This window comes from Typopeltis vanoorti, chromosome 20 (genome assembly GCF_054136105.1).
Source record: "Typopeltis vanoorti isolate ZY-2024b chromosome 20, IOZ_Tvanoo_1.0, whole genome shotgun sequence".
In the NCBI taxonomy this organism is placed as follows: Eukaryota; Metazoa; Arthropoda; class Arachnida; order Uropygi; family Thelyphonidae; genus Typopeltis; species Typopeltis vanoorti.
This window is the reverse complement of record NC_143568.1, coordinates 68,236,772-68,260,759: the sequence shown is the minus strand read 5'-3', so window position 1 is coordinate 68,260,759 and position 23,988 is coordinate 68,236,772. Positions and strand designations below refer to the sequence as shown.

At 34.7% G+C, this 23,988-nt stretch overlaps 1 protein-coding gene across 1 annotated transcript in view; it reads right to left on the bottom strand.

The window, feature by feature from the left end:
• Positions 1–6,935: 6,935 nt before the first annotated feature.
• Positions 6,936–23,988, bottom strand: part of LOC150095534 (uncharacterized) — a 68,753-nt gene continuing 51,700 nt past the window's right edge. Inside the window, exons 4-5 of the mRNA XM_090410704.1 lie at positions 13,254–13,428; positions 6,936–7,935 (exon numbers count right to left, since the gene is read on the bottom strand). Coding sequence (XP_090266830.1) covers positions 7,849–7,935; positions 13,254–13,428 — 262 coding nt within the window. The 3' untranslated portion in view covers positions 6,936–7,848. The remainder of the gene's footprint in view (positions 7,936–13,253; positions 13,429–23,988) is intronic.

Genomic DNA, 23,988 nt, shown 5'->3' with positions numbered 1-23,988 from the left:
TAAATCCCACATAATTCCAAAGCCGAATAAGAAACTCAAAGATAGAATTCAAAGAGTTTCATGCCGAATATAGCAAACTATAAAAGTTTCGGCGGATTGTAGCGTACGCTAAAACACATGGTTCAATACTAGGGCAACTCGTAGGAAAAGTGGATAAAGTTCTGATCACTATTCTTAGTATTTCCCTGGCTCTTTATTTTAGTAAGGTGCACCTTTTTGACAACTCGTATCGCAAATTATATAAGTTCTCTTCACTATAATCTCGGTATTACCTGGTCTACCTACTCACCGATGAGACCTCAATAAAGGTCGAAACCGGTCTGGGTAGTGAACCTTCCACCATAATGTATGACATCATACATCTCCTAGGAGATGTGTTTTACATTATGGGAAATACTAAGAATAGTGATCAGAACTTTATCCATCTTTGCTACGAGTTGCCCTAGTATTGAACCATGTGTTTTAGCGTATGCTACAATCCACTGAAACTTTTGTAGTTTGCTATATATTCGGCATGAAACTCTTCGAATTCTATCTTTGAGTTTCTTATTCGGCTTTGAAATAATGTGGGATTTAATATCCCCTTAATTTAAATAATCTGTTATATTATCTGTAGACTGGTCTCTCATCTTCCTTCCTTGCTACTTTCTTCTCTTCTTGCTCCTTACCTGAATGCTATTAGAGTATTCGAGGGCTAGGGGTGAATCTTTCCTATTTTGCAGTGTCATTTCATCTTATGCACTATTGTGAGGCACCAACCAGTCTAGTGCTATAAGGCCAAATACCTCCCCATGAGGACAATGCAAATGATGAATAAAGTAGGAAAATTACATACTGGCTCGTCCGTTGCCCAGCATAAAAATGGATGCGTCCTGGACTTAGGCAGAGGATCTACGTCGAAAAATATGCTACAGTCTCCACTATCTACAATGAGTCCACCTACAGTGCACAATGATAGAATATTAGTAGGAACATATAACTGCAGATCTCTACGGGATGATGATAGATTGAAGAACTGATGAAGGAATTGGACCATATAAAATGGGATGTTTGTGGGCCTTTCAGAGATAAGAAGGAAAGAAGAAACTCTCATGCGAATAAAAGACGGACATCTACTCTACCACTGTGAATGTGACAGAAACTCAACTGGTGGTGTAGGATTCCTAATAAATAAAACAATCAAGGACAATGTCTTCTTTGCTAATAAAATAACATCAAGAACAGCTGAACTAAGTCTCTTCATAAATAAAAGATATCAACTGAAAATTATACAAATATATGTCCTAACTACGGATCATCCAGATGAAGAGCTAGAAGATTTCTATGAAACATTAGAATCCACATTAAATAATTCTAAAGAATTCTACATAATTATAATGGGTGAGTTGAATGCCAAGATTGGAAGTCGAAATGACCATTTGAACTCCATCAGTAAATTTGGATTTGGATAGAGGAATGAAAGAGGAGAAAGACTTATTGAATTCGCAGAAAATAACCTCTTTATTATGAACAGCTTTTTCAAGAAGAAAATCAACCGAAAATGGACTTGGAGAAGCCCAAATGAACAAACTTACAATGAAATAGACTTCACCCCTCTCCAACAGAAGATATATAATAAATAATACCTAAGTGCTTAATAGATTTAATACAGGAAGTGACCACAGACTAGTGGGCAAAAGTATGGATCAATGAAATAAACTCATAAGAAAAAAGTCCAATTTAGTGAATCTACAAAACCTCTACCACAATAAAAGCTGTTATAGAGAATCACTCAAAAATGAACTTGAAAAAAGTAAACACAGCTACTACCATCGATGATGCTAATGAAATCTTAACAAAATCTATCTTGAATTGTGCAATAGAAATAGGAGGTGTAAAAAGGCACCAAAGAGAGGAAAAACTAAGGCAAGAAATCTTAGATCTGATGAAGAAAAGAAGAGATATGAAAAGAGATTTGAATGACACCAGTAAAATAGAATATGCGGAAATTTTTAAAACTATACTTAAAAGGATGAAACATGAACTTAGATCGTATAATACTAGGAAAATTAAAGAAACAATAAAAAACAATAGTAATGTGAAGGTCCCAAGACGAACATTATCAGTTGGAACAAAGGACATAGCTGCTGTAAGAGGAAAAAATGGTGAACTTATGAAAAATAGAGATGCAATAATCAAAAGAATTCAGGAATTTTATACTGAACTCTATGAAGACGAAGACCGAGACATCCACGAATCATCTATGAATAACGCAAGTGAGGAAGAACATGATGCCCCTGAGATCTTACAAGGTGAAGCGGAAATGGCACTGCGGGAAATGAAGAATGGAAAGGTCCCAGGAGAAGTACGAATTATGGTAGACTTCTTAAAACTGGGAGAAAGTCCTGCCATCAAACAGCTGACTAAACTCTTCAATAAATGCCTAAAACAGAGAAAAAGTCCGAAAAATTGGAACAATTCACTTCTAATATTAAATTTTAAAAAGGGCAGTAAGGAAGAAATTAAAAACTACAGACCTAGAGCCTACTCCCCACCACATATATATAAAGTCTTCACAAAAATTATAAATAATAGAATAAAATCTAAACTAGAGGGAATGCAATCCTGTGAACAAGCTAGATTTAGGAAGAATTACAATACTTTGGACCATATTTACACATTAAGACAGCTCATTGAAAAATCAATTGAATACAATAAACCCTTATGTCTGGCCTATATAGACTACGAAAAAGCATTTGATTCAGTTAAAACATCTGCAATACTAAAAGCATTTGAAACCCAGGGAACTGAGAAACCATATATTGAAACACTAAAACATATTTACAATAATGCAATTTCTGTAATTAAATTATATAAAAACGGTGAAAAGTTCCCATTACAAAAAGGTATCTGGCAAGGCTACACCATATCCCAAATTATTTACAGCTGCACTAGAGGAAGTCTTTAGGAGCCTTGATTGGGAAACAAAAGGAATAAACATAAATGGAGAAAGGCTGCATCATCTGAAATTTGCAGATGACATTGTTCTAATAGCAGATAATCTTGAAGATCTGGAAGAAAGGCTAAATCAGCTAAATGAAACCTCCAGAGTAATTGGATTAAAAATAAATAGAGAAAAAACAAAAATAAAGATGAATAAATACATAATCCATAGAACTGTCAAAGTTGAAAACCATGAAATAGAACAAGTTACTTCACATGTATATTTGGGCCAATTGTTATCCTTTGAGGATTGCCAAAGAAAACAGATTGAACGAAGAATTCACCTTGGATGGGTGGCTTATGGGAAAATGAGACATATTCAGAAGTAACATCCCTATGAGTCTAAAAAGGAAAGCTTTCGACCAGTGCATACTTCCTGTCCTAACATATGGAAGAGAAACATGGACTTTAACAGAAGCCTTAAAAAAAAAGCTAAAAATAACATTAAGAGATAGGAAGACAAATACTTGGATAAGATCTCAAACAGGTGTCATGGATATTGTAAAATACATTAAACAGGCTAAGTGGAGATGGGCTGGCCATATTGCCAGATGCAGTGACGGGAGATGGACTAGAAAAACAACAGAGTGGAGACCAATGGATGGAGCAAGACAAAGAGGAAGACAGAGAAGAAGGTGGAGGGATGAACTGGAACAAATTGCAGGAGCGAGATGGATGGGAGAGGCAGAAAACCGAGTGGTCGGGAAAATCATGGGGGGGGGGACCTTCGTCCAGCAGTGGACAGAACCAAAAGGTTGAAGTAGTCAGGAATTCCCTTTTCCTTTGAGAAATGAAAGATTTCCAAACAGACGAATAGCCCATTTTTTAATTTTTCAGTCCACAGGTCCCAATTGGAATTTAAGTTGAATCCGTTGGAAAAAATCAAAGACAAATTACCGTATCGATGGTTCCTTTGTATTTATGCTACCTTGCTGTTAAGATTCTGTATTTGGTCTGCCATTTTTCATCCTGGAAAGTTCTCTTTAATGTTGGCGAAGCCCTCGGGTTAGGCCCCTCCAGATGTCACCAATATCTCCTGTGCTGTTTGCCTTTGTTGAAGATCCTTGTCTGTTCTATGCATATTATGTGGTTAATAGTAAACTGAACTGGCGGGGTGTGTGTGTGTGTGTGTGTGGGTTTCAAGAAATCGCACTCCAATATTTATTATTGCTTCCAAACAAGGCACTGGTGATGACAACATTCGAGCATCGATTTAACAAGAATAAGGTCTTCACCTGCAAAACGGCGGATATAGCCAGGAAACCGACTGTGAAAATGACCCCTGTTTTGAAGGAAAGAAAACTGGCAAAAGGCAATCTGTTGAATGCATGTGATATGAAAATGATAAATAAATCAACTAATGCCTTTTGTACCCGCAAAAGTAGGTAGGCGAGGGCGTTTAAACCCAACTATTAAGTCACTGATAACCTTAGGCTAGCTGTCAGTGATGGCTAAGGATGAGCCTACTGGAGGCTATCAATGACTTTTACATCCGGGGAGAAGAATACGGAAGATAACTGCTGCCATCTGGATGCTTAACACCATATGTTACCCAAATAGTACGATTTCTACAGTCAATATTATTGAATTGTGGGATTAAAATCCAGAATTGTCATTGGAAACTAATTCAGGAAATGGTACAAACGTTTAGAAAAAGTTATGATCGGAGCCTTGAATCGAACTTATAAAGGTCTTTCTTCAGTCAACCTGCTATGGATGCAAACGTCATTGTCGCCGAACGTTTGAGCGCATAAAAACAGAAATAAAGTGCGAAAGTTAATACAATAAATATTTTGTTTATTGAAGTTTAATGCTTTTCTTTGACACAAGGGACTCTCCATAGCACACTAGGTATAGACCAATCCTTTGGTTGGAAAGACATGGGTTCGAATCTCATCTATGATGTGAATAACCTTGATCAAGTCTTTTCATTCCCATGGCGAGTTAGTCCATCTCATACGAAATGGAGATTCCCCCCCCCCCCAGAAACTCAGGTTTCTACTCTCTCAAAACAGACAAACCATTCCTGCGAACACAGATATACAGACGTGGATACTTACCCTTTAGGTAGGAGCGTCTCGCAGGCTGCATTAATTTGCATGACCTCTAACCAGGGCACTACCCTTTCTAAGGGACGTGTGGGTTGAAGAGTAGGCACACTCTTAGCTCTAAATTTTTGGAATTCGGTGGGCAGCCATTAACTCTCCATCGCCGCGATTGAATGCATTCCCACAGCTACTAGATTCAAACTGGTGATATTTTTCAATCGTAGTTAGTATTTGTATACTCGTCTCAGTCGATTTTTGCTAAGTTTTGAGATTAATATCGTGGTTTCTTTGAGGAGAAAAATTCTATCGCCCGCACTAAAATGCTATTTCTGATTGATTGGAATTGGGACCCGAACCATCAAAAGCTATGAGGCCAATGTATTATTATCATTTCTTCAAACTGCATGTGTACTGATAGCTTTTTGCATTAGAACAGGAAAACCATTTCCATTTTCCCGTTTAAAACCGAGAATAGGGCGAAATGTATGAAAAAAATCGTTGAGTATATGTATATAGTACTTGCACTCTACACCTTTGCAAACCAATATTCATGATTTTATGCAATTTGGCTCAAAAAGAGGCTCCAAATTTTGAAAATTCATCCAGCTCTGAGGGGAAAAAAGAACCTTTTTTTTTTCAGTGCTCAAATGTGTATTCGTGTGTATAAATATACATTGGTAAAACATTGTAAGTACCAACTAATTTTTTTTTTTTTTTTTTTTTTTTTACATTTCAGTAGTTCATAAAATTGGAACTGCCTTCTTACAAAGGCTTCAGTTGAACTTTTACATTGTTCTTGCGCAGATATGGCAGCATGAAATCTATCACGAGATTTGCAGAACCTTCTGTGATAGCATTAATTTTATTTATCTTGAGAATTAACTCATTTTGTTTCCAATCTGGGAAATAATTCCCACAGAATACATTTGCTTGAAATATTTGATCATTGTATACAAACAGCTAGCGATAGAGTCAATATTTCCTAATGTGAAAAGCAGTATATCGGAAGATATACTATTATTACATGCACCTTATTATCGAAAATCCTTCATAGGATTAAATAGACAAAAATGAATCAATTAAGTAGACAGATAATTACCCCCCCCGCCACACACACACATATATATAAAACATTCTCAAATTAGAATACAACACAAAATTATTAGAATCTTAATAGCATTCAGGACACTAGGTTCTTTTCCTTTGCACGTGTGTCCACATTCAACTAATTATGAATTCTCTCGAATTTTAATTTGTAATAATATCAGGATATAGCCGTGGTTTAGAACTCAAGTTCTTGCTATCTCCCCACTCTCCTATTTTCCTAGTTGAGCACAATAGATGTCAATTGCAGTAACATGTACATAATACCACTGACAAAAATGACGCATGTTGTTGGGGTCCGGTGATTACATGCAATCAAGAAAATGGTAATATGAGCATTGAAACATCAGTATTAAATACTTGTACTATCATTTGTACTTAGTATCTTAATGTTTTATACCGAAATGTTTAGCAAGTTTAAAAGAAATAGTACCATCACATGCACTGTATCCTAAGCAATACTATCTTATCCTCTTTCCTATGGATTAGTCTAAAATATTTTTATATCAAACACTGTCAGTTCCGTGGATCTCACTTCCTCTAATAATATTTCTTGCGCCTACGTATTGTCAACCGCTAACCATGACGAAATGATCTTCGCAATAGGTACATAAACCAGTGCAATCGAAGTAAATGACCTTATTTTTCAACCGCTGGAAATTATAAAATAAACAGTAACCGAGAGTGAATCAAGGCGCATGCGCGTTTGTTCTATCGCCTGTTAAAATAAGACGTCACATGATTCTATGTAACACAAACTAAAAGTAAAATCTATCGAGTCATGTATTCCTTCCACAACAATAAAATCGGAAACTATTTTATTGAACTAAATTAGTTATACAATGCCAACTCATTAGTACAAGAATATTCTTTGAGTTTATTAACAATTCATCCCTTACATTAGACCACTGTGGATCCAAGACTATAACAGTAACAGTGATATAACAAGCAGAAAAATAAGCTGGATTTGTAACTGCATCGGTAGAAAAGTTAAGTAGACTATAGAAAATCGTTAGAATGTACACACTTAACAGTAGCAGCAGTCAGTGATAAAGTTAGTGATATTTTACATAAAATTCCACAATCACTTATTTAAAAACATACATGACATCAGTCGTAAAAATATTAAAAAGGAAAACTGAAAAAATATTACAATATTGGCGCGTTAAAAAACGGTAATATTGCGCACAATTTCAACAATGAACAATGTTTTTAGAATTGTCCGCGCATCACTGGTCTTTACAATCAATGATTGAAATTTGATTGGTTAAATCTTTATTTTATTACCCGCGAGAGGGACCAAAATGTACATTTCTTTTTTCTTCCTTATTTTAATACTGCGGTTATAAATATTCCGTTTTGATACCCACTAATGACAATAAATAAATATCCTTTTCCATTATTCAAAGGGTGTCAAAGTTTAGTGAATTTAAAGATAATACAGCGCCACTTCAGACATTTAGTGCTTAAAAGTAAGTGCAAAAACATTTTTTTTTTTTCCTAAAACATATTACACTTGGTATGGGGAAAACAATAAAATGTTCGCAGGGTTGTCAAAACAATAAACATAGGCTCTACAAATAACATACATCGACGACTATTCTTTTAGTGGATTAAAATAGTCTTCTCTCTCCCCTGAAAGATCGACCACTCTTTAGACATATTTCACGTCAATGTGTAAGAAAATATTTGCTGAGAAATTTTTCATGGAGCTTTAGGACTTCACATCAGATTTTTGGATCCTTTGTTCCCATTGGGCTATAAGAGCACTGCGTCTTCGGGGACCTCCTATTGAAACATCCTGCAAATAGTAAAAACGTGTTTAAATATTTCAAATATACATCATATTTAATAAATTATTATCTTGATTACTAAGTTAGAATCATCATTTGGATGCTCCGTCAACTATGGATGTGCTATGTATACGAAACTCTTGTAATTGTTGTCCCTGAAAGACTATATATATGTACACACACACACACACACAGTGAAATCTCTCCTAACCGGCAATATCGAAATTTAAGCCTATGATAAGAAAAATATGCAATGGGCTTGCATTCTGGCAAAACTCGTATGTCATGTGATAAAATTTAGATACTGTTTAAATTTGATTTTGTGAAATATAAAATTATGTGTATGTGTTTTAAATTTTTAAAAAAATCCGCACGATTTTTGATGTTATTTATTTAATTATGGCCAGCAGATCGAAAAACACGACCAACGAACTTCGCATGTTGCAATTTGTAGACATGGCATGGCATCACAAAACATTAACAGCTAAGTTCTCGAAATATATGTTCAATTATCCGGCAAAATCTCGTATTAGGAATCGGCAAAGTCCCGTTGTTGCTGGTTAAGAGAGATTCTACTGTATATATTTCAAGGTTTCTGGAACATGAAAAAAGGAGTGCTAAGCACCACAGACTCTATGAATTAAATTAATTAACATTAAGTGATGTCAATGTCCAAGCCAACCACATTGATAAGCATCCAGAGAGAATGTTAGGATTTCGAAAATTACATAATCTTTAAATCTACAATGGAGTAAGGATTACATAATTAGGAACAAAATAACTAATCAAGAATTAGAATTATTTTAAAAAAGTACAGAAGAACAGAAGTTTGCTAGTCATTAATGAAATATCAAGGAGAGTAACTGGAGTTTTCAGAATTTTTCAATTTGTACAAAGGAAGATGACACAAGCTTTCGGATTGACTGTGAGAAAAATCCTAATGGCTGTTGCTCCCCCCTCTTTCTTCTATCGAGGTCCCAAAGAGACCTTTAATACAATGGATAAGGAGAATGAGAATAAAGAGATTTATTAACATTATATTTTAATATTTATTAGATGGCAGCTTTCAGAAAACACTTATTGTTCCAACAGCAAAAGTGAGAGAGGAATGGAATGAACAGAAGAGGAAGAAAAAAAACTACTCAATATGGATTTGGAGAATGGATAAAATGATGGGCATTCTGATGATGATGATCGTGTATTTTGGATAAAACAGCAAGGCTAAGTGGCTTTGTGTTGTGTTTCAGCTGATCTCCGAAAAAGTCAGGTGTGCGCATTACAGTGAGAGGATATATGAATAAACACCTAATTTACATGCATTTGAATTAACAATGTTTAAAAGGATGTTGATGTCTGTATTACGGCCACATCAACTAAGTTATGAGGTCATATTTAAAAAGTAAAAAACTTATTTTCAGCAATTTTTAACGGATGCGTTTCATGATCATCTGCACCAGGTTTCACTTCCAGTACAGAATAAACGAGTAAGTTGAATTCATACAATGATGATCACACCCGTGAGCTCCATTTTATATATTCTACTGGGTAGTTGGAAGAGAATAACTGAGATTATGTAGCCAAAAACATTATCAATGATGAGAGGCAATTCGTTTAAATTAGGTTTAGTAACTTCAGTCCTTTAACAATCTTTCTAGGGTGTTTTTTTATTTTATTTTTAAAAACAATACGTTCAGTATTGATTTGGGGGGTGGAGGGGAGGAAAGGTAAGAGTTAATTATACTTGTCTTGCTTCTTAAGTCAATTGGACTCAAATGGCAGATCATACAGAGCTCGCCTGCAGCTTTACTGTATAACAGCATTAACATACAAGTTTATAATTTACTGTTCCATTCTATTTCTTGTCAATTTTATTCCCTACTGCCACAAATGAAGTTCCGCAAATTTTATCCGTTTAAATGCTGCTGATTATAGTTGGAGGAAAGTGACTTGGCTGTTGGAAAGCAGCGAGGAATTGGGGATTTGAGAAAAGGAAGCTAGTTCAGTGGTTTATCGGCTGGCGGAGTGACTGAGGCAGCAATTGAATAGGGAGAATATTTCGAGTCAGAGACGATTCCGTTTTGGGCAGTTATTGCTCCGATTCCAATTAATACCTGATGGCTGGTTATGAACACTTAAATACAAAGCTACGATTCCATGCTCGTCAATGGCGTAAAAGAATCAGCTCATCAATTTCTTCATATCTTCGGAAATATCCATTTCCATACTCTCTTTGAATTTGAAAAGTACGAGATAAGAAATTTAAAGAGGAATTATGTAGCCAAAAATCCATGAAAGAAGATCCAAAACAAGAAACAAAAGTACGGAATACAGTTAATTACTGTTTATTCCAAACTGTTTGCATTCTGTGATCGGAGGAGTGTTATTTATACTTGAGACTTTAATTCTTTAACAAACAAGAACACAAAATGCAAGAATACTAGAAAACACTATATCAGTCTATGGACAGCTATATCAACGTTTATTTCGCATTTTAATAGTCCGAATCAAATCTGTATCCTCTTTAATGTGAATTCTGGAAAGCCCATCCAGCGCGAATCGTAAAGGCTCTTTCTAAATGAGTCATTTACAATAATAATAATAAAAAAAGAAAAAAGAGACTTTTGAGCAACTTTCAATATTTAAATACTCGCACCCTGCTCTATTTATAGTGTGCCGGATAGTTCCTTTTATCACACCTTAGTCAGAAGTGCATTTGACATCCAACACCTAACCTGAATAAAAAGGACGTCAACAACTCTAACCCGACTCCATTTTAAGGTAAATATTAACAATCTTTACGATATTTACATATCTTCGCTCTTTTTTTCACACATACAAATAAGGCATTAAATATAAAGGCTCGTGCCAATTCTTTCTTCAATGACTTTTTGTGAAGGTTTACACTATTATGCATAGAAACGAACGTGTCAAAGAGAATCCTTATTCGTGTACCTGCTGGAATAATGCATTTGTTAGATACCAAAAAGGTTGTTACTACAAGGTTACACAATTGTGTACGAGTACACAGTTGGAGGCTACCTCGCTCGGTTGCTTGTGTTCATTAGGAATTCCATTGGTCTGTTTTCTTCCTGTTTGTTGCCTCTGTGCTATTAGACAATGTGGTATTTTAACCCGAGTGCATTGTTTATAGCCAAGGCTTCCTGCGATACCAACTAAACAATACGACAATCTGCACTTATCTAAGGTAGGTTTTAGAATTCCTGACCTAGAAACCACTGTAAAACATTCAAAAACATACTTCGCTCTCCCTCACGCATGCGCTCTCCTTCTTTGAAGAAATGGAAAGCCGATTTGAAACCGAAGATGTGTTTATTATATTCAGAATTAAGAAATTCCTTCCTTAAACTCATATTTTGATGGAAATGCCTTTCTAGAAGTTTGTGCATATTCCTATACTTGTTTGGTTTTAGAATTCTTTTTTTTTTTAAATCAAAGTTTAAAGTTCATAGACCGTTTTTTTTTTTTTTTTTTTTTTTTAAACAGGAAACCCGAGATCTACACCCACTACCACTTTCGAAAATAGACCAATTCACCAGAAAGAAAAAAAGGAGAACAGTTCAAGCCAAGGTAACTAGTGCCAATTAATCTCCATTAAAAATATTAGAGCTTAGTTAACAGTGCAACACTTCAATGTTTTGTTTTAGAGAAATTGTAACACTGCCCACTGCGTGTAATTACATACGAGACCTTGTCGAGTCATTTTGGGTGCGGTGTTATTCAAGATAAATTGTAACATTATAGACTTTAGTCTGCACTTTATGTCCTACCAAGATAACGATTTAACAAATTCGAGTTTGTTTTTAGAAATTTTATATCTCGCATATATACGAAAAATAGAAAGAAATTAACAACAGTTTGGAGTATTGCAAGTTATGGAAGTGAGTCATGGACATTCAGAAAGAGAGATATGGAAAGAATTAATGCATTGGAAATGTGGTGTTATAGAAAGATGGAAAAGATTAGCTATACAGAGAGAGAGAGAGAGAGAGAGAGAGAGAGAGAGAGATAATATCAAATCAATGATATTCTCTCATCCCAACTCGTCTTAAGTTTTAAGACGAGTTGGGATGGAAAGAACACTGCTCAAGAATATTATGCAAAGAAAAACCAGATTTGCCGGACATCTTTTGAGAGGTTCTTCGGGACACCTGACAAGAACTATATTACAAGAGAAAGTTGAGGGGAAGAGAAGACGTGGAAGACCAAATAGTGAGTGGTTCAATGACATCGTAGAATGGACTGGTTTAAGAATGACGGAAGCGACAGACAGAGAGAAATGGAGAAAAGCTGCTCATCTGCTGCAACCCTCTTGCTAGAGGATGCTACCGGACGACGACGACGACGAGAAAGAAATTAGTTCAATTTCCATCAACTGCGACTATTATGGCTTATTATAATATCTAGTCTTTTTTTCATGGGAACATTCATCGCTAAGTCCAGGATAAGATTTAAAATAAACTTAAAAATAAAATAAAATTAATTTAAGAGCCTGTGTAGCTCAGTGGATGTGGCGTTTGCACATCCACGGCGCTTGGCCGCACGAAAGAAGAGTTGGTTTCGAGTCTAGTCGGCGACTAGAGGAAATTTTTCTAAGCCTTTTTTCGACCGGTTCCCGAGTTAGTCGATCTCTGGCACAGGCAAGCGGGTTTTTCCTCCCGGAAACTCTGGTTTTTCGTCCTGTAAACTCAAGAAAATCGACCGTAGAACCCACATTATTTCAGACATTAAATATATTGTGTTAGGGACCACGAGATGGCGGCACATTTGAGCCGTCTTTCTTCACTGTGTACCGCTTAATTAGTGACAGCCTTGGGCCATCTATCTCTGATTGGGTACCAGTGGAGATTGAACTGCCCACTCAGTCTCCAAAAGTTAGATAGGGCTAAATGGCCTCGCCTACTCCCGTATACGGGAATAAAAAGGCGTTAGCTGATTTTTTTTTAAATTAATTTAAAATCCAGGATAAGATTAAAAATAATGTAAACAAGAATGATCAGCCAAAATAGTGAATTTAAATTTTGAAGTTCACAATTTAATACCTGACGAAATAATATTCAGGAAAACTCCCAATCTAAGTGAGCCAATCTACTTTTATATAATTAGATAAAAGTATATATATATTTTTTTTAAAATTATCCTCTTAGCTGTCATTCATATGAATTTAGCTTATAAATCACAACAGCAAAAACTGCTGTCAAAACTCACGATACCCCAATCCTTTCAAATGAGGAAACAACAGTAAGTTGTGCAAGAACAAAAATAAGCCATTATATGAAAGATAACAAACAGGAAATGATGAACTTACTTCTTCACTCGTTGCGTCAACTGTGTCGCCATTTTCCAACAGATTTGGATTACTGATACAGCGTTCTATTGATGTCTCGGGCTGACAAGTGCCATTAGTCGTAACATCGTCTTCAATCGTTGCAATTGAAGTCAAGTTAGGCTGAGATAATCCCAACAAGCGAGCACGCTGGCTTCTGAAAAGAATGTATTCATTGTACAGACTATTAAAATTAGGATTTTATATATATCATTTTACACTAACTATATTTTATAGCATACCTGGTTGCTTTATTATTTTTATGTTTATCAAATATAATGTTATTTATGAAATACAATCTTCATCAAAATCCATTTAGTTAATTAACTTTGAACATTTGCTGTTTTTTTTTTGGCATAAATGAAATTACAAATGATATCGCAGAAAACAATCGTCTGCTGGCTGTAAAGTGAAAAATCAGTCTTATTTTACGTGCCTCCTAGCGGTGAAAAATTAAACAGTTTTATTAGCGAAACTAGCTAATGCAAAGCTGTCTTATTTTAGTATTATTTCATAATTATTGCTACAAATAAATAAAACTCAAAACATATCCCAAAAACATAAGTAATAGAAATTAAATCTAAGCTATTTTAATATTAAAATACACAAAATACTTGCAATCAGACTATCTAGTGCGACGCTATTTATATATTTTCTGCCGTGATATTTAATTTTTTTTATAGAATAAAATAAAAACAAATGTTGATTACTGAAGGAAAACAAATTTAGAAAATTCAATAAAAATACAAACGTAGTTTAACAGTTAGTATTTTAATAACATTCGAATTAGCTGAACGGAGTTAATATTGTTGTAAAACTGCAACCACTAATTTTTTTAATGAATAATGTGTACTCAACTCAGATTTTATATCTCATAAAAATAAATCGACTAAAATTAATACTTAAAAACTAAATTTGTTTTACTACTACCGTTTCGAAAGAAGGTTAAGTTTGGGTAGATCGACTATTCAATATGATTTTCTTTTAGGGTAACATTTTCAGCACTAAACTTAACACATAGTTTAATGCAACGAAATAGAATGAAGAAGCACAATATAAATGCGCTATTTAAGACCGAGATTTTCTTGATCCTAAGCTGCACATACCTTTCATACAAGACGTGAATCTCATTGATAAAATGCAGTCTTAAGAATTTGCCGGACCAAAGTTAAACGAACTTTTCCCCTGTAGACGAGGTCAAGTTTGCTAACCACCAGAACCGGATCTGTCCTTGTCTAAAAGCTAAAATAGCTAACCATGAAAACCGCCCAGACGGCTTAAATAAACAAAAAAATGCAGTCTCTTCTTCGATAATTGCTACTTTGTTGGCACAGTAGTGGCCACAGAAACAACACGCGCATGTTTAACTGACAGTTCTAGACGAGACTAAACCTTAAAAAGAAAAACAATCAGCGAATGCTATAAGATGAGCCAATGGTCAACTCAACTGCAGCGTTTCATATATTCTGTAATATTAGAATTTATATTTTGGAGGGAGAAGGGCGATATGCTGGGAAAGCTGAAAAGCATTGCTTTTCAACTTTTCCAGCACACGGAATTAGCTAATAAGCTTTTCCAGAATTAGCTAATAAATTCAAATCTCAAAGCGTAGTGCGCAACTTATAATGTGAGGAAACAGAGTTCTGAGAGACCCAGTGAAAGTGTTACACTACTGCTATTTGTGGTTGTTTCATAACCAAGGCATGGAGGCGACTATATCACATGTTAATAGTCTATTAAATATCTTGTAAAGTATTCAAACAATTCAGTAGTTTGCTTACATAACACTGTATTTGTATATAGGGATTTTTTCCATCGATTAATAAGATACATTAGCATGATTGTATTCTTTTGGGAGATATCAATCCTAATACTATGAAGACAATTTCAATTGATGGACACCAAAATCTTTGTGCAGAGTCAATCTGGGAGAGAAAAAAAGTTTTAAAAAAAATCCTTCAAAAGACAAGAAGAAAAACTAATCCAAGGGTCTGAAAGACTTGGATTGGAAAAAATAAGACTGTCCTCTGTTTAATCTAAATTACTGAATTTAAAGTTTAACCTAAATTACTGAATGTTATGCGGGTTTGATTTGAATGCTTTTCTTAAAGAATGGCTGGAGAGTACTAAATACAAGTCAAGCCAATTATGAAGTGGTTCTCCAAATGAATATTTAAAAAAAAAAACTGAACAATGAAGATAGAAACAAAATCATTAAAGGCAAAGCTTAAAAAAAAAAAAAAGAACAATTTCTTTAACGATGAAAAATCAAAAACAGCTTAAATAATATTTGAATTATCCCTGATAATTACCGTCACATTATTGGGGGGGAGTCTTTCTTCTAACGTCGGGAAGTGATCCGCAAAATAATTCCGGTCCATTAATTGGCACGCCTGAAGCAAAGATTGGCAGTTATTAGTCTGTAACAAGATGTTTTTGATTTTGAGCTTGTGATCGCACAATATCAGTACACAATAGCAAAAACGAAGGAGGCGGAGTAGTCAACTGTTATCAGAACAAACATCACAATAGAAAAAAAGATGTGCCAGTATCTTCAGGACTTAGTTTATTTTCTTCATGTTTCTTACATTTAACCATTGTGCTCCAAATCTTCATTGTAAATGACTTCTGCTATAATGGAGAAAAAAAAAAAAAATCACGAAGAAAGAAAAAAAAAAGACTGTACAGTTCAGCGCCTGTCAGATTAAAATCATTCTTTTAACATTGTTTTAAAAGGTATGTTTCTGAGATGAAACAAATCATTGACTAATACTTATATGTTTCGGCCAAAATAATAAGAGAATTAAGATATGGACACTAGAGATTGTCAGTTTGGTTTTTGAAAACTGGATTTTTAGTTTCCTGACCCTTTCCACACTGACAGGATTATGACAATATTATAATCCTAGATGAAAAAACATATGATGGCATGCAAAACAAGATTGAAGTCACGTCAACACTTGCAAACTTAGGATTGTTATGGATGCATTTCAAAGCTTATACAACCAAATTAAGACCACGCCGCAAGATGTAAATAACAAACTAATAAAAAGGAACAAAGAATTAGTTACATTTTTGAAGAGACAAGAAAGGCCTGGGATTTCAAAGTTGCTTCTAATTACAAGGATTTTTTTTCAGTCAGATTGTAGCTTCAATCTGTCAAAATATAGTTCATAAAACGTTCAAAATATGTATGAAACGACTGCCTGACGATAAACGTGCTGAATGATGACAATTGTCTCGAATGTTATCCCAATAGCAGAATGTAAAAAAAAAAAAAAACCTATTGTGTGTGTGAGAGAGAGAGAAAGAGAGAGAAATGATTACCGTAAGACATTATCTAAATACCAATTAATGGTAACTTGCTAACTGATTAGTATAATTGTTACCGCTAAAGTGCAGAAATCAGTTATTCTGCAGATTATCTAGGTATTGTGCAGATTAACTACGGTGATCCGTTAATGTACGGAAAATTGTTTCATTTCTCAAATTACCTAGTGCCTAGTAGGTAATCTGCACATTACCTACTAGGCACTCGTTAAAGTGAAAATAAGATCTTTGCTGGAACAACAGCAACGTTTCTGTATGTTTAAATTAAGATAATGTTATTTATTTATTTTTTGATATCTAAAGAATCAAGTTAATACAATCAAACAATCAACAAATTAGTTGATAGAATCAATCATCAATCAATTAATATAATACAAGGAATCTAACGGTTTAAAATATTATTACAATTAAGAAAAAAACATATGATAAAATTATGTTTACTTATTAAAAAACCAAACTAAAAGTGGAGGGAGAGGGAGGAAAGAGTAGGGAAAGGAAATGAGAGAAACAAACTTTTGAACTTTAACGATACGGAAGCCGTTAATGTGCACATTAGCTAGGTAAAATGCGGAAAACTCTTGATTCCGCACGTTAACGGAGCAAATCAGTTAATCTGCAGATTAGCTGGGAATGTGCACATTAACGGTTTTCGCACTTTAGCGGTAACATAATAATTCTTGTATTCCTTTGAAATTACCCAAGATGAATTTTGGAATTTATATTTTAACTGCAGCTTTAGTCACATGATTTAATGATCCATATATTGATAGTGGAGTTCATTACTGCATGAAATTAGATTACTACGACGAACTGAATTTTCGCTTAAGAATTCATTCAGAGCAATCAGGAACTTCAATAATGAAAACAATTCGTCCTAGTTTTTATGAAGCTTACTTTCCGATTAGAACTATTTGATCACTTGACAAATATTTAACAGAATCAAGTTTTCATGTCTAAAATAAGTACGCACGAAAATACGATTTGAGGTCAATACACCGATTTAGTTCCTCTTGCTTCCTTTTCCAATATTGTACTTTCAATGGAACGAGGCGAATCGTGGCTCAAACAAACTGGAACATCAATGAGTAAAACTATGAAATAAATCTGCTGGAGATGATACTAGACTATGACCCACTTTTGTCCACTCGTAATTACGTATGTATGGATAAATTTAAACCACAAGATTGAAAGGATCACGAACGACAAGATCTTTCCAGAAATACTTATTTCTTCTGCGTGGAGAGAATCGTGCGTCTATTATACAATGGTCTATTAAATCAAATAACGAACAATGGTGTTGCTATTTTTAAGCACTAGAAGAAAACGAATTGAAGAATTGGTGAATATCTTAACATTCACCAGCTGCAAAATAACCTATAAAACGAATACAATTTAAAATTCAGGAATTATTCAGGAAGTGCGTCAAAAATGCCACTTAAAGGCCACGATCAAATGGCATTGCACTGAAACATCTCAGCAAAATTGGCAATAGTTCGTTGGAACTAAGACCAATTTTGCTATTTGAATCTAGCGCGCAATACTGAAATTACTGAATTTTTAACAAAAAGAAAATCAGATTTATATCCATTAAGGGATAATCCTTAAATATGACTTTCTCCTGAATTTTGAACCCCTTTTCCTGTTACAGTTCAGAGGCGGTAGACTGTCCTCCTACACGTCACAAAAATGCCGACAGTCACTTCAATACCCTCTAATATAATAGAAATTTAGCAACTTCAATAATTACTGAAATGGTTAAAATTAGTACAATTACATTAAAATTTTCAAATTAATAATAGAAAACTCAGAATTTTTCTAAGAAAATTATATTCATTCTTATCATCGTGTCCTATTTTCTCCAACAAAACATCCAGAAGAACACACCCAGTACCTTTAGTTACAATACACATACCTCATAACTTCGGTGACAAATCGAAAACAACCCCCATCCCAAATAGTCATATCATTTAAGGATTATCTCTTAATACATATACCCTCTAAGTATTGAGGGAGTACAATTTTTTTTTTTTCCCCAACTACGAGTCACAGCGCAAGAAAATTCGTATATAATCCACAATAACTGCTGCACTTGTTTCTGGTAATAAGCCTGAGATGGAAAACTTTCAGTGAAATAGAATTAATGAAGTATTAAAAACACTATGATCAGAGATTTTACATTTTCGATTGTAGATATTTCCGATGTTTTCCAAGAAGTATGTGGGCGCGCACATTTTATGTTATTCGAAGACTGATATTTTTGCTCCAAATAAAAAATCAACTTCACAAGTATCGAAGTATAGCACATTTATGAAATGTCACTTTGTTTGCTTAAGCATCTTAAAAACTTAGATATGTGCTATCAGAATCATTTTGTCAGTCAAATACAAAATTATTTCGGAGTAATCAGACGTAGGGACACAAAAAGGTTGGGGGTGGGAGGAAGAGAAAACATGTCGAAATTACATATTGTAATAAATTCGCTCTATCTGGAAATAATTTAATAAAATTTAGGACATCCATTAACTCCGGACAATTTCAAAACCGTATTGTATTTACAACAGTATTGTAAGTCTATTAATACGCAACGTTGAAGTCATTTTTGTTGTTGTTACCTGTCCTAGTTTCAAGACAGCTTGAACTAGCATAAAATAAAATAACTACGATAATTTTTTTTCCTTATAAATTTATCACAAAACGATTCGAGATAACACTTTCCTCCTTAGCTTGGCCGAATATGATGGAATTTGGTATTCAGTATCACCTTATGAGCTTTCGTAGCTCAGTCGGTTTGGACGATGCCCTTCGGTTGGAAAGATCTGGATGTGAATCATCTCGTCAAGGACGGGAAGAACCTTTATCGCGGCTTTTCATATGAAGGTGATTTAGCCTGTCTTATACGGAGGTGGAAGGGTTTCCTCTCCTCCAGGAAACTCTAACTCTCCTGTCCTGGGAATAACTGTTAGTAAATTCAAGGAAAGTTATGGGCGCGTAAGGGTCTATCAAAACAAAAGGAAGATTCACCATTATAATCTGTCATTCCAACTGGATATTTTAATGGTGAAATGAAATCGCGTCTACAGAGCCGTATGCCAAAACGACTCAAGATAATGAAGAGTTCATTTTATAATGTTTATGTTATGGTATTTTGTGTGTGTGCGCGCGCGCGCAAAGCATTTTGTTATCTGTTCTAGGATTATAATCGATTATAAAATTTCTGAATCTCATGTATATAAAATTTGAACATCGTACTAGTGGCGACTGGTGGCTTAAAATCGTAGGGGTGCTGCAACTTTCGAAATATACACACACACTGTAAGTACAGTGTATACGTGTTTGGATAAAATATTAAAATTGTGGTAAAAATTAAACATGAAAAAATATTGTTTATTATCGATGAAATTATACAGTTTAGTATAATTCAAAATTACTTAAAAATAAAATCCATTATCATAACCCAATAATGTTCTAAAATAAAAACTATAACAAACGTTATGTCTTTAATTGTAAGGTCCAAATATTTAAAGAGATGGAGTAAACACGATAAGCACTACGAACACTCTACTACTAGCCCAAACTACATATAAATAACAGTGGAACTGCGCGAAGGATAGTGCCGCTTTACGCTAATAGTTCGCATCTCACTATGACGTGCATATGCTTGCGCGCGTAGCAATATGACACTGTGGTAAACACAGTGCCGCTAGCGTCCTTCACCCTCCTAAGTGCTACAAGATGGATTTTTATTTTTTATACAAAATAAGAGAATTGTATAGGATTGTTGATGATAAAATTAAATATTACAACCAAGTATAAATAAAGTAATAAATATATTTATATATCGACAAAAATTGGGGGTGCTGCAGTTCCGCAGGGCCTATGCACGAGCCGCCCCTGCATCGTACTAAGATTTACGGAATCACCGACACCTTTATTCGAAGGAAGTATTCGACAAAATATAACATGTCAAATTTGAAGTATTATTCATTTAATGAAAAGAACTGCAGCAAAAAGATTTTGTCTCAATTCGGAATACTTCCTTTTCCTATTTTGCTTAGTTTTCTCTGGGAATTGGAACAAATGTAGTGGATCGCAAAAGGAGGTTGAAAGTAAAATGCTGCAGAAATCTCGACGGATGGTACTGTTTAGCCGATTTCGACTAGTTATTCCTGAACTACTTTTTATTGTTCCACTTTAAAAAATAACTCAAAAAGACATCTAATAAGAAAAATAACAGTAAAATACCGATAACATTGCACAATTAGAAGTTACTTTGCTAACATTATGGTATTTGTAATGCTAGTATATAATCTTCCAGAATATAAACAATGTTATATATATGTCACAGAAGTAGTCTATTTCAATGTAAGGAAAAAAAAAAAAAGACAAATGCTTTAGGACTGGTCAGCCATATCGGAATTTTTTTTCTCTCTCGGAGAAAAAAAAAAAATAAACGATTGTATAGTATCCTTGAAGCAAAATTCCGATTCTAAAAATGGAAACGAAGACTCAAATAATTAGAAATTCTTCCAGAGATAATTGAAAACTAACCTTTTATTACATACATCAGCGCCGCCTAGTGTCAAAAGATAATTACCATCTTAATAACAGATGATGGGCCGAAGAGCAGCAGACAGTCACAAGTCTGCAGTTAAAGTTTTTATCTCCCTAGATACACAATTTCCTATATCCATCCAAGCGTATATGCCTTAAGCCCGGAATGTGTATTTTAGTTTTTTTTCTTTACATTAAGTAAGAGAAACTTATCTTAGTCAGAATATAAAAACGAAATGGCCTGCTGCGTCAACTGATTAGTTGTCAGTCATGTTAGAAATGAATATAAACATTGTATCATGTTACACTTGTTTCTGGAGGCATCCGCACATGCTTTACTTTTTTTTTTTTTTTTTTGCGAGGGTGACTGGAAGGGGATTGGGGCGTATAACATTCATGAATATGCCTTCGGCCAATTATATTTCATTAGTACGCCAAAAGAATAAGAAGTTTCGTTTATTGCCTACTTATTTCAATCATAGGCTGCTCTGCAAACAGTTATAAACATACGCAACAAACAAACTGTGACCCTCAACTGTATGCATCAAGTTTGGATCATTTCTCTTGCGAAGGTAGTGACCTCGTAGTATGTACTTCAATAGTAAATACCCTCACTGCTTTTTACGGCTTCATTTATTTGTTAAAGACAATAAGGTTGACAAAGAACTACGGGAATGGTCATTGGACATGTCTCCCAGATAACAAGGTGCCCTGTGAAGTTCGTGACCTTGTCTTAACGAGAATGACACCTGGATATGCCAATAACTGTCAGACGTGAATTGGGTAGAAAGGAGTGGGGGGGGGCGAGCTTCTTTTGTTACAATAATACCTAGAACAATACATCATATTCGGTAAAAACTAAATGCTATCAAAGCAATGGTAACCAAGAAAATACATCCTAGGAGTACACATTATCATTCGGCTGCTTGCTATTTATCCAAACCTTTTATTTATTTTAAGCTTCCATGGAAGCGATCCCCCCCTCCCAAAAAAAAAAAAAAATTATTACACAATGAATACTACGCTGGCGTGCAACTGTCAGGAAGACCTCAGCGTATGGAACCCAATGGCAGATGACCCGGACGTTGGGGCTGTTTCTTTGTACACAGGTGATATGGGCCAGTAGTACATACAAGAATAAATGACCACCGGCACGCGATTGGCTTTTCAGCTACTAGTGCTATTTGCAGCAAGAATAAAAAAATGGCTGCCGGTATTCATCTGTTCCATCATCGATTTGACAGAGAACTTGTGTAGTCAGGAGTCAATTCACAACTTTGTTAGATAACAGCATTTATTTCTAGGTTTCATTGGCTACTGTTCATAAGCTGAAAAGATGGATGGAACATTCATTTATTTACGTATAGCTATGCTCAAAACGAAATGAGAATTGAAAACTTTTTTTTTTTTCAATTTCCTTCACTGCATAAGTGTAACAGTTCTTTATAACTTGAATGGCTTCTCAGATATCGTGAAATCTAGTCGTTTCCGACTTGTGACCATAGGATATCCATCTAATTTGGTCTCTTGTCTCTTCTTTCAGCAGTTGTAATTTCATATTCGTAAGTTCCTTTATGGTATCCACCCACTCTTTTGCTGTTTCCCTTCTCATGTCTTCAATCTTCCCCAACACAACTGCATTTTTCAATTATTCATTTGTTCGCATAATAAGCCTAAAGAATAGTTTCCGTTAAGATAATTCTTAACAGAAACTATTTTATCTTCATAATAAATTCATTCAAATTGTCACAAGTCTACTTTTTGTTTATGCTGATATTTAAATTAAGTCTGTCTTTGTTTTCTTTCTTACCTAACAGAATTTAACAGCTCCAGATCTTCCTTAGTTTCTGCCATGAGGATGATTATCAATACATCTCAATTATTTTTCTACTTCCAATTTAATTCCTGTTGGGTCTTTAAAATCAGCCATTTTCATAACATTCACTGTAAATATTAAAAATACGGAGCGACAACATGCATATTTTTATACTTGAATAAAAATGCCAAGAATTGGACCATATCTATCCCACAAAAGCATTTGATTTCCTCTATTTAAAACTGGAGTTACAGAATACGCAATCGGTGTGTCTGCAAGAATCCTACTTAGGATTTCAGCAGTCTCTGCCGAAGTCCAACTATAGTACTAGTGGCTTCACAGCTTTAACACTCGTCTGTACGAAGTACTGTATTAGATATATGCGAGAAAAGAATAGCATTATTTTACATGCTACATTTTTTTTTTTTTTTTTTTTTGTAAATTGGTGCTTAAAACACTGCCGTGAAATATTCCCAGTTCCTCGCATCCGACCATTTCTGGGTAGCATCTGCCCATTGATATTATGAATTTTCTGCAAACGTATATGAATATTGCTGGCATGGTTCCAAAACTCCATGAAGCATCATTGCGATCCTTGTATCCAAATCTAAATGCTATTTTACTGATTTTTGAGTTTGCGCGTTGCAAAGAAATTACTGGGTCAGTTGTATTTGGGGAGAACGTCACCACATCGTGAATGGTGCTGATAACTGTACTCGTGTGGAATGCAAACATCTACTTAGAAATGGAAGTAGACATGGACAGATGTGAATCAGTAATATGGGATCCGCGTCGAAAGAGTCGTTAAAACTGTTTTACGAAGGCGGAACAAAACTCGAGGATAAATAGTTGCGAGAGGACAGAATAATGTTAGTATTGATAAGATTTATGGGAAGAGGACAATGAATGAAATGCGAATTGCCCAGATGCAGCGATCTTGAGCATTCTCAAGATGTGCAAATGTGACAGGAACTATAGCTTGGTTGGAAATGAAGTGAATCAAAAAAAATTAAATCGTCT